The sequence below is a fragment of the Antennarius striatus genome, chromosome 10 (assembly GCF_040054535.1).
Source record: "Antennarius striatus isolate MH-2024 chromosome 10, ASM4005453v1, whole genome shotgun sequence".
In the NCBI taxonomy this organism is placed as follows: domain Eukaryota; kingdom Metazoa; phylum Chordata; class Actinopteri; order Lophiiformes; family Antennariidae; genus Antennarius; species Antennarius striatus.
In genome coordinates, this window is record NC_090785.1 from 7,380,693 (window position 1) to 7,397,216 (window position 16,524).

General features: G+C 40.0%; 1 protein-coding gene across 3 annotated transcripts in view; it reads left to right on the forward strand.

Moving 5' to 3' along the window:
* Window positions 1–16,524, forward strand: part of drp2 (dystrophin related protein 2) — a 60,596-nt gene that overhangs the window by 31,714 nt on the left and 12,358 nt on the right. For all 3 annotated transcript variants that reach the window (XM_068325835.1, XM_068325836.1, XM_068325839.1), the window contains 9 exons: window positions 382–460; window positions 1,615–1,675; window positions 2,740–2,801; window positions 3,257–3,331; window positions 4,636–4,837; window positions 8,144–8,229; window positions 11,484–11,641; window positions 14,801–14,967; window positions 15,685–15,796. In XM_068325835.1, coding sequence (XP_068181936.1) covers window positions 382–460; window positions 1,615–1,675; window positions 2,740–2,801; window positions 3,257–3,331; window positions 4,636–4,837; window positions 8,144–8,229; window positions 11,484–11,641; window positions 14,801–14,967; window positions 15,685–15,796 — 1,002 coding nt within the window. The remainder of the gene's footprint in view (window positions 1–381; window positions 461–1,614; window positions 1,676–2,739; window positions 2,802–3,256; window positions 3,332–4,635; window positions 4,838–8,143; window positions 8,230–11,483; window positions 11,642–14,800; window positions 14,968–15,684; window positions 15,797–16,524) is intronic.

Below are 16,524 nucleotides of genomic sequence, written 5' to 3' on the forward strand. Positions count from 1 at the left end.
CTGACACCAAATCCTCTTTTGTGGGAAACATAACTTAAATGAAAAGCTTTTACCAACCTAATTTTGTCAATGCGGCCTTCGCAATTATTAACACAAGAGGCTTTTCAGTTCTGTCATTTAATTTCCTCCTCCTTCAGGCTCTTTCCACATTGTCAACTACTGTCCTCACTTCAACAAAATATATTTTGTCGGTGTCTACAGTTCGTTTATTACCTGCTGCTCTTTAAAGGCTTTCAAAGTCCTTCAAGAGGGCCAGATGAGGAAAAAGACATGATTTACATTCCACAGGGCACGTGGTTTATGCGCATGAATTTCTATTTGTGGGATTTGTGGTGGAGAAGAAGAATGTGATTCCCCTTGACTTTACTTGTATGTCCTCAGGGTTCAATTGAGGAGCGGCTAAAGCAGCTCCAGGATGCACACAGAGATTTTGGTCCCGGATCGCAACACTTCCTCTCCAGTAAGTGTCCCCCTCTGCTGTTTTTAGTCGTCACCTTGCGTCACAACCATCTGTGCTGAGGCGCCATCTCTGTGTGGATTTGGGTCGGAAGTGGAGCTGGCAGATTCCGCTCATCTATTGTCATCACTTCTACAGTTGTGATGAGCATCCTCCAGCGATGCTCGCTGTCACGTCAGCACACCCATTTAAGCAGAGATGCATATTTGTGCTGTTGTTCAAAGATTTGAAGAGGAGGTGTCGTTTACTTTTCCTTATTTAACCCTGTTAAATAAGGGAAGCTGAAAATGTGGAGTTTGGGTGATTTTCCTCATCAACCCCATCCAGTTTTACTACAGTCACGTTAACTCATTCCACAGCTGCCTGCAGGAACAACATGTCTACATTATTTCATTACATTATTACATTATTTCATTTGATTTAGCGAAATGCATCCAAATGCATGCAGTATAATGTAAAGTGTTCTAATTGTACATGCAGACACAGATTTGTACAACCGAGAGTACATTTACTCTCGGGTGCCATTTTATTTTGTGCTTTCATGCTAATTTAAGAATAAAAAAGAATGCTGCATTTTATTCCACCATACATCTTTCTGGCAGATGTAATTTTCTTTAACATTTATTGTGGTAATCTCATAAAGCGAACATTGCTGAAAATTGTAAGATTTTTCAAGCGATCCTTAACAAAAGTAAAGTAATCCTACAGTCATGGCCTTATTCTTGATCAGCTGCTTTACTAACTATGTATGCAGGAATAAATCACTAGGAATCTAATGGCCTATTGTATCATTCACGGTCAGGCCTCTGGATCCTTGTGTTGTCGTATACTGTATTGTCTACCCATTCTAAGCAGCCTATCCAGCTGATCCTCTGCTGAAACCCCTGTAGTTCATCTTGGAGGCCGTTTAAAACGTCACAGCAATGACTGTATGTCCATCCAACTCCTCAACCCCCCGTTTTGAATTAATCCAAAAAAACCGACGCAGTGGAAACCCTACACAATAGATCTGTCTCTTTGGATTTTCTGTGTCTGCTGTACCCCAGAGCAGCTCTGTTAGGAACATGTGAATGGACGCGCTGTCAGGGACATTGTACACAATGGCTTTTCATGGCTGATGTTCATATTCTGAAATGAATGTCCGTGTGACACCACAGGTTCAGTGCAGATACCGTGGGAGCGTGCCATCTCCCCGAACAAAGTGCCCTACTACATAAAGTAAGTACTTTTACTTAAGGCTAAATAAAGGTGGGTGTTGTAATATATCAAACGGACACGACAAGTCTATGTCTGTGGAGCATGTTGGTTTACCCCTAAGGATAGATATTACTTTATTTGGTTTTCACTGCTCCACACAGAAGTATTATTCAAGATTGCTCCTACACAGGTTCAATCTTGATCGGCGGGTAGTTTGTTTGTTTTTCCATTGTCCTCGTGAGTTATAAGATTATTTTTAACAAGCAAATAAAACCACAGAATAGAATTCTTCTTTATTCATGCTTGAAAGAATTTGCAGCACATTTTCAGCTCATTCATTTCTTCTACTGCCCAAACATTTATAAATAATAACTACTAGAAAGCCCATAGTTAATGAAGGAGGAACTCTATTGAGCTGCCCTGAGCCCCATTTGCCTGAGCACTCATCTATTTATCTATTTACCTAATCAATACTGTTTCACCTTTAGAATGCTGCTGGTGTTATCAATGAACTGCATTTGTGTGTGTGTGTGTGTGTGTGTGTGTGTGTGTGTGTGTGTGTGTGTGTGTGTGTGTGTGTGTGTGGTGTGTGTGTGTGTGTGTGTGTGTGTGTGAGTATGCGTGTAAGGAGTGTTTATCCCCAAAGGGTCCCATTTTTTTTACGGTTTGTTCCAATTGAGACTATTTAATTTCTTCATCATGTATTGGCCACCAATCAATGATCAGCTGCATCATTAACACGATGAGTGCTGCAGTTAAAAATGCCTCAGAGTCTGGACTGACTCGATGCGTCAAGAATTCCTTTTTATTTTCAACTAGCTTAATACACTTAATGCATGCATACAAGTCATCAAAATGATGTCTGGTCTGTTCTTACACAAGAGTAAAGTACTCTACAGTACAGTATAGTACATTACAGTACTGCATGCGTACATGTAACACATCTCCCACAGCTGCCTGTCTATCTGAGAGACTCTTTTGTTCCGTATTTTTTTTCCCTTGATCTTCCTGACCTGAAAACGTGCGACTTCATCCTACGACTTCTACGAACCCTGTCTCCGTTTCATTTCTCTGACTTCTCCCAGTCATCAGGCTCAGACGACATGCTGGGACCATCCAAAGATGACAGAACTGTACCAAACTCTAGGTGAGATGACATACCTCCCAACACCCCCCCATCCCCGCTTCCCACATTTGGCTGTAGCAGGACCCTGCAGCACGGCGCTGCTGCACCGCTGCTTTGAAGGCTCTGTCGTACTGCTCATTACAGGCACCATATTTCCAACACCTGAGGGACTACATCTCTACTGTCATTAACCTACACGGCTCAATTTGCTTAGCCTTTAATTACTTGATGGGAACGACATCATGTGTTTCACTGCTAATCTAATCTGATGGGGGGGGGTACTTGCTGGGGACTCAGGGATGCTCTTCTATCTGATGTGTGTCCACTGATAAAATTAGCAATACAGCTCCCCGCTAATAACTTCTGCAATGGTGTTATAAAACATGCAGGGAGATAGTGAGGTTTAATTCCTCAGTGACACCTCATCTTTCTATTTACTCCAACTTCTTTGCATCTGTTTCTCTCCATCCCCCCAGCGGATCTGAACAACATCAAGTTCTCAGCATACAGAACGGCGATGAAGCTGCGACGAGTTCAGAAGACTCTGAGACGTAAGTTTCTCCTTGGACACGAGATAAAGATTTAGTTGTGATGCATGTCTTTATAAAGTCATCGTACAAGTCATGTGTTTGAAAATGTCCCAAATACAATCCAGCAATCAAAAGTACAGATCACCTCAAGAACCACCTGAGCTGCTCAAACACCGTATTCCAGTCATCAAGACACACGTAGTAATTATAGCTAATAACTACGCAATTTGGCACCCAGAAATGGAAGGCAATTAGTTTTTGCGGCCTGGCAAAGATCTGAATGTGCGACCTCTTCAGGGTCAGAGCTCTTCAGGCCAGACGCTCTGAGTTTCTGCCAATTTTTCAGTCTTATTTGCGATTCCTCCAATGCTTCTTGTCATGATTCCTTTGTGTTTTCTCATATCTCACATTCTTTGTTCTTTCTGCCTTTCAGTAAACCCTCAATGTCATTCATCTTCATCTGACTGCCGAGCTAACTCCCACTGACTCCAAATGAGCCCATACTTGCCACTGCTTGTGCAATTTCACACCTTTTTTATTCATGTCGACTCCACACACACACACGCACGCACACACACACACACACACACACACACACACACACACACACACACAAACTCTACTCTATAATCAACCTTACCACCACCTTCTCTCTCTAACACATTCCAAGTTGCTCTAATAAAAATTTGGAATGTTCAGTCCAGGGTGAAAAAACCCCCCATCTTAATACCTCCTTCTTTCTCTCGCCCCCTCACTTATCCCACCTTTCCTTGCTCTATAAGTTGATATCATTCCAGAAAGTAATTGCCAGGCTGTCTTTATAGCTGCGTAACTCCTTCCATCTCCTATACTTTATGAATGATTGAGCAGCGCTACATGAGAGACCATCAGAAATGCATTTTTAGATGATTCTCTCTCCAACCCAGAGAATACTGTTATCTCCTCTCCTGTTCTACCCCATTATCGTGTTATCCAATTATACCTGACATCAGTGGACACCCTCTTAGCTGTGCTCTTAGGGATGGGCCGTCAAATTAGTTTAGAAGAAGGGAATCAAATTTGTGTCATTGCTCTTGAAACATCTGGCAGGGCTTAAGTGGGGGAAAAGGGTTAATAATCGCCGTGGTCACTTATGCTCTCATTTACTGCGGTGAGGATGAGGATCTACATCTGTGTCTCACTGTACTTACATTGGAAGGTAGTTTCAGTGACATAAAATAACTAAAGAGCCTCTAAAACTTTGTAAAGCATGCACATGTGTAACATATCCGATTCCACAGTTTTACAGATGAGTTCAATGTCTTTTTTTTTCTGGTGTGTTTCAGTGGATTTAGTGGCGTTGACCAGTCTTGTGGAGGTGTTTCGGGAGCAGGAGCTGCAACAAGGGGACCATGTGATGGACGTGGTGGAGATGATCCACGGCCTGACGGCTCTATATGAAAGGCTGGAGGAGGAGAGGTCCATCTTGGTTAACATTCCACTCTGTGTCGATATGTGCCTCAATTGGCTGCTCAACGTCTATGACAGGTAGGAATAGATGTGTAGTAATATGTGTAGTAATATATTTATTACCCTAAATTTTAAAACCCACTGGTCTTTTGTTTTTTATTTCATTATCTTCACTGGGCACTTTGGTTGCATTTTGAGTATCACAAAGTGTATCACAAGAAAGAAGAATCCGGGGAATGAAAAGTTGATTTTTCTGGTTGAAATCATATGAAATGTTGACATTTTTTAATGATTTGTTATTTTTCTGATTCTGTTTTTAATACAGAAGTCCAGAAATCCTGTCTTAATTCTGTTTTTCATTATTTTTTGTAAAATTACTCTTTGACCCTTTTTTTCTGGTATTATGTTACAAACTGCATTTGGGGAATCTTGAGGATAGGATTTATTGTGGAACTGTTCAAAAGATTTCCAGATTAACGAATCCAAAATTAGGATGGCATACATCAAACTGTCAGAAATGACAGAGATGTTGTATTGTAGATACTTTATTGATCCTTCACATGTTGTCACTTTGTTTCAGCAGAAAAAAGCAAAAAAACTCCCAAAACTGCACAAATAAGAAAATACACTGAAACACAACAAAATGCTGGCTATGCATATACCTCGGAAACACCCCCATAAGTTGTATAAAAACATTTAGCAACATGATGGCAGCTGTCAGGAAAGACTCCCTGATCCATTCACTCCTGCGGCTCAGTTGGATCTGTGGATGTTATGCCAAACCATCTCCATGGCATGGAGTGGGTTTATCAGGCTCAGAATCCACTTAGAAAACATCCCTTTCTCCACCATTTGCTCAATAGTCTCTATTTGGGAGGCAATGATAGAGACCCACTCCTCAAATAACAACTGGAGCTGGTTTTGGCCACTTCCTGTCAAAGTCCTCAAGCATGTAGTCAGATGATCTCATGGTCAGACCAGTAGAGCTTTTGCAGCAAGTAGCTGCCTAGGTTGCAGTAGAAGTCCATGTAATATTTTAAGCAGGAATGGAGACAGAACTGTTCCTTGTGGTGCACCGGATGCTTCCCAGAGGGATAGCGGTGCGGACACTCCACTGCTGTTATGGTTGTACAGCAATGACAATGAAAATAAAGGACAATATGCACTAAGAAGAATTACTTGAAAGGCATAACTGCTGGAGAAGCTTTCAGAAGCTGTGGATAATGTTGGTCTGTTAGCTCTAAATGTCCTGAATGTGTATATATATCAGTGCCCCAAACTAGTCAAACCTATAGATAAGTCATTAAGTCATTCTGAATGTAACAATTGCATGTGATATAGAATTTGATTTTCATTTCTTTGAAACTCAAGCAAAGATAGGAAGAGCAGTCAGGATGACTGATTTTTCAGTAATGAGGCCTTGGTCTGTCACCCTTCTAGTGGATTCCTATTTCTATTATTTTCTGATAGTCTGATTTTGTACCTGAGTGGTCAGCTCACCAGTGTGGTGTCACCTAAGGTGATGTCCGCCATTGGATATTTCCTGTATGGAAGTTAGAGGTACCAAAGAGCTGAGTGTAACTCTTGACTCTTCAAGTTATATTTGGTCGTCTCTGTCAATCGCAGCCCCAAAAATAATTTAAAATTCACATCACCGACACGCACAAACACTAAAGCCCTGTTTCCACAGCTTAGCACAGGCTCTGCTCGGCTAGATCCACCTTGGTATCGGGTACTTTTCTGCCAGTCCTTCTACTAAACCTCCTCCAAACAGATGGATGCCTGACGAAACTACCGTGGCGTAGCCTTCAAGACTGCAGACACCTCTCTTGATTCTCTCATCAGCTGTTTAAGACAAACATCTGGACCTCTCCTCAACGTAATGGCTGTCAGGGTTGCTACAGTGGCTTGGATTTTTGTGTGTGGCGAACATTAATTTATGCTTTTAGCAGCTGCTCGGTTTACTCAGGAGCTGTGGTGGTAATGAAAAGTAGTACCAGGTAACAGATGGCCTGAATTTTACCAAATGGCAGGTAAATCCAATATAATGGAGAAAAATGTGGGACTGATACTCTTTTTTTTAGTTTGTATGTTGATAAAACAGGTTTCATTTCTACATCAATAAAATTTAAAATAAAGAAAATAAAGAGTCTGCATAGATAGATCACACCATCTTTCCTCTAGGACTGTTTGGTTTTCACAAAACAAATTTATAGACAGAAATACAGGAATAACCCTCCCCATGTTGGAAATTCAGAGAGAAGCTTTTAACTCCTTGCTGCTAATCAGAAAATTTACCTTCTGTGTAAATTTCATTAATTGTCGTTGCTTTTCCAAATCTATGTTTTGGTGTGGCTGTTAAAATGCACCAGTAAAAATACACAACGGTATGCCACAGCTCGTGTGTGTGTGTGTGTGTGTGTGTGTGTGTGTGTGTGTGTGTGTGTGTGTGTGTGTGTGTTTGTGCATGCATATGCCCTGATAGTGTGTGTCACACTATCACCATGTACAAGAGTGACATGTCCCCCCAGGAGCAACACTGGGGAGCATATTGAAAATAGCATGGAAGTGTGTATGAAAGCTGCTGACAGCCAGGCGTTCCATGGGCTCTCCAGCTCCTCTGAATCTAACGAGGGTAGAGACAGTCATGTGACCTCACTCTAATGACCTGCTCCAATCTGGTTTTCCCTCTCAATAACAAACACAGACTCTGCTTTGTTTTTGTTTTTTAATTTTGTAGTGGAAATGCAACTTTCTCTTTGATTAAACTTTTTAGTTCATTTATCTGACATCCTCCGATGAAGGTTATGTTCCTGATGTCTCACTAAGTCATTTGAATGTTAATTAGACAAACAACTGCTGCACTAAATTCTTCTTGGGTGTGTTGGCACCAGACCTGTGAAATCCCTCCACAGAAGCACCCCCCTAACACACACACAAACACACACACACACACACACCTCCCCCAGGGCACCGCAGCATCTCACTTGCTTTTCCATTGGCAAGTGATGAGACTGTACAGTCATAACTGTAATCTTCACAAGTGCTGGATGTGTGTGTGTAATTCATGCATTACTTAGTTTGTTGATGCAGTATACATTCAAGTTTGTGTCTTTGACAATGGGATGTATGTGAGCTTATTATTCCTCTTCAATGCATAAATTCATGTGACACTTCATTAAGTCCATGCAGTGCTTTTAGTTATTCTAGATGTGCTCAAATCCAATTTCACACAATTGCACTGACCTGTGCTGTACTGCCGTACACTTTGTACCTCCCAGATCAGTGTAAGGGTATATTACAATCCACTGGCAATTGTGATTGTTCACTTTCAACAAGTTCTGAACTTACACACAATTTTGTTTTTCTCTTTCTTTCCACCAGTGCTCGAAACGGAAAAATGCGAGTTCTCAGCTTCAAGATGGGGCTGGTTAGCTTGTGTAATGCCGATGTCCAAGAGAAGTACAAATGTGAGTCAGATCCTTGCTCGTGTGCCTAATGCGTCAATGAGCCAAAACAAAGCAGACCTGATTGCCAGTATTACATAAAGACATCCACTTAGGCTAATGGAGGAAATGACCGTGCTGCCATAACGCAGCAAGCTTTCTTTACTTCTACAGAGTACACCAGGGGCCGCTAAAAGGATTGCTTGTCAAAGACACCATTCATGCACATACTCCTTCAGTCTCTTTTTTTTTTTTTCAAGTCAACTACCAGAGCTAAGTTCATCCTCTCTTGCTTTTTTAATTATAAATTCTGCTTCAAAAAGCTTGTGACGTCAGTCTTAGGCCCCGTCCACACGATGATGGATTTTTTTAAAAAAAGCAACTTTTTAAAAACGCATCGAAAACGATTCGCGTCCACACGACAGCGTTTTTGTCACAGGCAAGACGTCAGCGTTTTTAAAAAGTCCCGGGGATACGCCGTCCACACGACAACACAGACCCAGCGTTTTTAAATAAATCCACCTCGGCCAGCGTTTGTAAAAAGTTGCGTTTTCATTCCGGATATCTGCGTTGTCGTGTGGACGGAAGGCGTAAACGCAACAAAAAAGTTGCGTTTTTAAAAAATCCGTTATTGTGTGGACGGGGCCTTATAGATTTACATTGCTGCTCTATTATTGCCCCCCCCCCCCCCGCCACACACACACACACCAAAAAATGGTGACTAAAATACAAGAAATTAACATGAAATTTGAGGATACAATGGTGAGATTAATTGCCCGTGCAGTAAGCAAGCGAATAATAGTAGTGAATAAATATTAGAATAAGTTTGTTCCAGTCTGGATTTAAAAACTACAGGGTACTAAATAACTTAATAAAAAGATAATTAATTTCATGTTTCCAGAGTTTAGATCGTAAATCTTGGCAAGCACCGAACAGTGTGATATTGCAGTATTTGTAACCCCAGAGCGAACGTTTATACTGATGACAGTTGGACCTGGAAAAGCTTGTAGATGAAAAAGGATCTTAGACAATATGGCCAAACTCATGCCAGGCTTATTCATGCTTTGCACACCATCTGTGTCAGACTGAAAATTAATTGAGTGGTCGTGGAGGAGAGTCAAACCTCTTTTTTCTGGGTTTAGCAGCGGCCTCAGCAGTTTGTAATTTCTCTGACTGAACCTATTTATGCCAACTCCAGACTTGACTGGAATAATATTTGCAAATAAATCAAAAGCATGTTCCGCATGTGAGATGTGGCGCTCGCTCCATCATCTTCTGTTTTGAGCTCATGATTCAAAAAAAAGAATATGCTTGCGATTATTTGTCATTACTACTCGTAAGCCGTTTAATTGCTTTGACTTTATGCACAACATTTTTTAAATTTCTTACTCCAGTGCTTTTATTTAACATTTGACTGCACGAGCGCAATTTTGCAGCCATTGCTATGAAATGCTTTTATGCATAACTTGACAAATGTACCACTAGATTTCTGTCACTGGACTGTGCGTCCAATTTCCATATCAGTGGTGGCTGTTTGAAATTGTCGCTGCTAATGATTCACTAGAAGTGCTTGAATAAATCAATTATATCTTTACTCTTGTTAGTTTACATAGGTTTACAGGAAGTTGCGACGGTTCTAGATTGTGATAATGTGTTGAAAATTGAAAATACAAATGGAGTTTCCACTTAAGCTACTTAACATTAAAAAAAAAAAAAAACCTCAATAAACCCACAGGTTTTGTTTTTGTATGTTTTTTTAAATTTCAGTTGTGATTAAAAAAACATTTAGCAATGTTCTGCTTACATCATGTCTGACGTACACTTCCCTCTGGGTTTAGTGACACATTTCTAAGCTGCATCCCTATTTTAGCAAACCAGTAGCTTCAAATAAACTAATAATGAGTGAAATTGACATAGTTTATGGATTATGCCTTCAACTGAAGGAATACAATTTCACTGCAGGGGTAGAAACCTTGTAGGTTGTATGTTTCGGATGAAATTATCCATAAAACACATCCAGAACTCATTTCCATCAAACAGCTCACTATGAGCATTTAAAATGCACCATAGCTGTGTTTATGAGAACTATATAAAGAAGGATGTTAACGCCAAGCATTATTCCCATTGGGTGGAATAAATATAGAGGGGGGAGTATGGCGATGCTTATATTGGCATTGTGCAGCACCCTCACACGCCTGTCAGCATTCATTTTCTCAGTGAGGGCTAGTTCAATGAAAGGCTTCATTCAAAACCTGATAAGACTCCATGTCTGCGTCTCTTTCATGTCGAAGCAGACCAACCAGGCGGCTCCTGCTGCTTCCGTCTGGCTGCCTGGGATTGGAGGATCATTGAAAAATAGATGAAAAACAGAAGCATTGCTCTTCTATTGAAAAACAGCAAAAACTATTTTAATGGTGAAATGAAAGCAAACGCATGGACTCAAAACCTGTGCTATTCAAACGTGATGTGCTGACACTATTTGAATATTTTTTAAATGGGAAATAGTGGGCATTTTACCCCATTTAAAAAATTCACTACTATTATCTCATCACTTTACTTACTAAGTGCTTGACACACACGGACTTTTGCACACGAAGAGTTTGACAAGCTTATGAAAGAGGATTTATCATAAATGTCAGTTAGCAGGAAATTAATAGCCAAACGTAATGTTCAGAGTTGAACAATAGTAACTTGAAAAGTTAATAGTTGGGGCAACTTTTTCTTCTTATACCATATTAATCATTTTAATGACTTTTAGTCATTGTGAAGTTTGGATTATTGTCGAACCAAGCAGGCATTGTGCAGTTGTCGCTTTGAGACAGCATTTGTTGTTTTTCTTAACACATTAATGCATAATGACTTTAATCATCAAGGTCTCTTAGAACAAGAGTTCAGGATCAGCTCTGCTTCAAACAACTGTTCATTATATATTTTGTTGATGAGATTCACGAGAGTGTTTTTACAGTGTGCTCTTTGTTTTGCTTCAGTATAAAATCCTACCATCACTGCAGTTTCTATGTTAACACTCAAGTTATACTGTTATTGTGTAGATTTACATTTTAATCATATTAATTTTAATTCTGATCCAATGCATCTGCATTTAATAAACAGTTTGAAAGTCGGAGATTATTAAATGGTTTGATAGATGACTTTGCATGAAAATAAGTTGATAATGTCCTTGTAAGTAACTGCCTCTTTTACAAACCGAGCATCGATTCCTCACTATACGCAGGTTTCTTATAAGAGGAGTTTTTTAGAGCTTTTTCTGGTGGTTTCAGATTTATTCCGTCAGGTGTCTGGTCCTGGAGGCTTGACGGACCAGCGTCACCTCAGCCTCTTACTCCATGAAGCCATCCAGATCCCCCGCCAACTGGGTGAAGTCGCCGCTTTCGGCGGCAGCAATGTGGAGCCCAGCGTTCGCAGCTGCTTCCGTGTGGTGAGGACAGCCGCCATAACACTCACAGATAAATAAACTCCTCAGTAACCTCTATACTTTAGTTTACTGAGTGCAGGCAATTCAGACAAATTCATTTGTGCCTGTGTGAAAATCTTTTTTTAATGGACAAGATAAGGTGAGACATTTACGAAAGGATTTTTTAAAAGTGTTTTTCAGTTATTTTAATATGATTTGAATGTTGAATGGTACACAGATACAGAAATTTTTTTTTTTTTAAATCCAATTCTTTACCAGTTGTGCAGTGGAAATCAAAGATGAGACTTGAGTTTTCACTGGCACACAAAGCAAAAATCTTCTAAATCATGTTTCAGTGGCATACTCTGTTGATGTTTTGCCCCGATCGGTCACCCGATCATAACCTGGTAGAGAATATATGAGAACATGTCAAGGCCTAACTAGTTGGCAGAACATCTGGGGGCTCTGACCAGCTGAGGGACGCAGTCAGAGATGAATGGAGGAGCATTAATGCTGCTCACTGTAAAAAAATTTAAAAAAAGAGATTGGTAATATCATCAATAATATCACTTGTATTTGTTGATATAAGAGTAATTATAAGGGCAGATAAAGTAATCTGTGTGGAATATTTTCCAACTTTATCTCATTTGACCTAATTAAAGTCCTTTCTGGTATTAATGCGATTTTACTTCAGCTGCACTCAAACAGTAGCTTTGAAGCTCCGTACAGTGAACTCCCCAAAGTTATTCCATTATAAAACAACAACAACAAAATTGACACAAAGATAACTGAGAAAAACAGATCTACTGGTTTGCTGCAGGCTGAGTATTAATTAGTCTTTATGAAATCCAATAATTAAGCTACTGTACTGTGTCTTTAATCTTCTCTCTCCGAAAAAAAAGGTAATTTTTGTCACTTTTCCCCTTCTATTTGTTCCTCTTCTGTTTTTTAGCTATAGTCCTGTGCTCCATGTAATCTTCCATATAACAAAATAGATTCATCAGATTCTGAATACGATGAAGATATGAGTATCTTCTTCTTTTCGCAATAATTCAGGGATTTAGACCTTATAAAGGATCTGAATCTCTTCTGAGAGTCAATCCTTTTCCACAAGGCGATCCAGTGACTTCTCTCTAACTATGACAGCTCCGGGAAGCTCCTTGATTCAAGTAGACTAACAAGGAATTAACAGGAAGGATACTACATCAGCTCTTTTTAATCCCCCCCAGAAATCCCACATTCAGGCATTTTGGCTGTTGACTCAAGTTCTGTTTTACAGACTTTCCTTTAAAGCAAAGACACATTCTTCTCCAGCGTTTTTTTGTTTGTTTGTTTTTTTCAGTCACTTGGTTTTTCCCTTTACTCTGTCTCTGTTTGAATTTAGAGAAGTCCCCAGGGCTCTTCCAGCATTCAATCTATAACAGTTTCATATATTACATTGTTGTTGCTACTTTCAAAAACCCATTCTGATGTTACATCTCACTTTGCCGTCAGAGGGACAGGTCTTACAGAGTTTATGTCTGCATGTCGTTCTTCTCCACCATATACACTAATGCTGAATTTTAAAAGGCAGAAACTTGAGATCAAACTCTTTCTTTTGGATGCCGTTTATAGCTGCAAGAATTGTGATGTTTATGTTTATGCTTAACAGATGGTACAGTCGGTCTTTTATTTGGTAAAACGTCGTTAAATTCTTCATCTGAGGAAGTTAAGAAAATTAAAATTACTCTCCATGAAGCAGACCAGATTTGCATCACACATACCATTGCATCAGTAGCGTTACATGACATTGTTATTGCACTGCTTTTACTGCACATAAAATAGTCAGCAAGTGAGAGATTAAATGGGAAACTTTCATGTACAGTATTAGCTATTGGTCTATCGGTATGAAGGTTCACAAGTGGGGACGAATCAATGTTCAAATCATGAATGAATGAGCTTTTCTCTCCTGCAGAATCCTGTGAGTTTTAATTTTCAGTTGGTGCAGCTCACTGAAACTTCACCAGGTGACTTTCTGATCTGGACACCAGCTACACATTAAACTCTTTTGGCAGCTGGCCTATGGAAAGCATCCTAATTCCCTCATTTTCAAGGAGGATCATAACTTTGGTCTGTGTTTGTTGTGTTATTCACTGCTACTTAAAGCCAATTCCATTCTCTGTTTGCTGGCATTTAGCTGTGAAAGAAATATCCATGAAACGTGGCAAGAAAAGAATCAGATGAGGTTTGAGCATTTACTGCCGTATCACATTACCCACTGGCTGTTAGACCTCTGGTGGATGAGCAGGTGGAAGGACATATAGAGCAGAGAGTTGGTTGCATAGAATGATAGGATGTTAGAAAAATTAATATGTTTTTAGACACTGAGACACGGATTGCTTTGATTCACAAGCACTCACTGTTGAGGGAATATATGATGCAGAAAGCAGTTTGATAGATGACTTAATGTTTATCACTCTGCTTTTCCAATGATGTTTAAAGCATCCCATCTGCTCATCGTGCTGCTTTAAGATGCAGCTCCATGCTCAGTATAATCAGTGCTGGCTCTAGGTGTTGCAAGGGGATGCTATTCAACCTCCCCAAAAAAACAAAAAAACCCGGCTATTTTACAACCAGAGAGAAGCTCTTTCATAGCCAGGAGACTCTGTACCGCCGTACAACGCGCTGTCTGTGTGATCACCAAACACACACACACACACACACATTTATTATGCTACTTTGCTTGAGCGGTGGACCAAGCCCCGGGGAAATCAACCTCTTAATGCATCTCTGATGCAGACTTAATGAGAATTTAGCACATCACGGATTTTCGGCGCTTGGCGGGTCATTCTGTTATTAGCTTGACTTCCTTTTTATCCCACTTTCTGGAATTCTCAACAAGGTAAGACACCATACAGATTTTTACTATAAATACAGACAAATAATTTATGGTTGGTGTATTTTAGCTTTGTTCAGCTACTAAAAAACATGCTAAATATGTCTTAGGTTGTATCACACTTCTACCTTCTCCTTCCTGCTGTCATGTATTTTGTTCCTTCTCCTCCACACATCACTGCTGGATCATCTCTTGGAAAGAAAGCACTCCCGCTTGTTATTTTTTGTAGGCTACTTTGTTGTCAGGCTATATTTGGATTGTTTACAGTCTCCTGCACTCCTCTTCTCCCTCCCATCTTCCTGTTCCAGGCCCCTGGGAAACCCGCCATCGAGGTGTCTCACTTCCTGGAGTGGATGAGCCTGGAGCCCCAGTCAATGGTGTGGCTACCCGTCCTCCATCGTGTGACTGCAGCAGAGTCGACAAAGCACCAGGCCAAATGTTACATATGCAAACAGTGTCCCATCAAGGGCTTCAGGTGAGCATGCCAGCACACGTACATCCAGACTCTGCATATTTGATTGATATTACAACACAAGTTTAAAAAAAAAATCATTTTGGAAAACAAGTATGCATGGATTTACTGGCAGGAACATTTTGAAAATAAAAAGAGTAGCAAAGAAATTATTTTTATTGATGGCTGCGAAGTTTTCTCTTTTAATTCCACTTGATCACAAGCCGATGATGCTGAAACTTTAGATACAGTTTGTGATCACCTGAGCCACACCTACCAAATTCTGTCTGTACAATGATAATCATAGCAAGATTTGACCATTATACTTTAAGGACTTCCAAAATTAATACTGTATCTGACACATTATTTTCTCACTATTCTTCATCATGAATACGACGCAAAAAGAACATGTGTGGTTGCAAGACTTTTTCAAAGGTTGATCAGAAAGCACATACGGTATGTGAGATAATCCCATTATCCCAGAACACATGGTTACTGATCACACCTTTAATCAACAGGTGGTTATGATAGAATATGTTCCTGTCAGAGCAGTTATTGTGTAATGAAACCTACTGTAGTACGTAGACAAGCATATAAATGAGACATCCAACCCTTCCATCAACAACATCCAGCCACCCACCAAGCCACACACACATACACACACACACATGCACACACAATATTCTGCCAAATTCTCTTGCGTGCATCAGTACAGCGTTCGTGTTTTATTGATCTGGACAGGTATCGCAGTCTGAAGCAGTTCAATGTGGACATCTGCCAGACATGTTTTCTAACCGGCCGCACGACCAAGGGAAAGAAGCTGCATTACCCGATCATGGAGTACTACACCCCAGTGAGATAAGCTTTATAAAGTGCTTTAACTGAATACACACACACACACACACACACAAAATCAAAGCTCCAGGGACAAACTGAACTCAGCTGTACGCCAAACAAACACTACAAGCTCATTATTCCTGCTGCCAGACATAGATTACCCTCCTCCTCACCGTTAGATCGCTGTCATCTCTAATGCATGCTTTCAGTGGCTCAGAACTTCTCCTTTTTTTTAACCGCCCACATTAAAGTGCTGGTTGGACACAATCGTCAGTCTGTCCATCTGTGTATCGTAATCATTTCTCCTTAAAATCAAGATTTTAATCCAAACTATTTTCGTCAAAGCATTTATCTAAAACAACACAAACCACGCTAGACTTGGTATAGGAATAAAGGATGTCATACACTGATGTATTTGTTGTATTTTTAGGGTTGGGGGGGGGGGTATTCCATCTGCTCTTGTTTCTGAGATGTATGCTAAGTGTCCTGTTTGATCAAGCACCCATTACAGTCACTAGCTAGCTTCTAAATATGTTAATTCAATTTCAAAGAGGATGTTATTACTTATTAATCATTGACCCATGGCTATAATATTGGATATGATAATATTTTCACACAAATTAACTGACTTTAGTGGACTTCCTTTTTTTTAATAATAATATTTTTTTATATGAGCTATTCCATTATCTTTTTAAGTGTTTCCTTTTTGGAATCAGTGGTTCCACTCAGTGTTATCATCCTGTC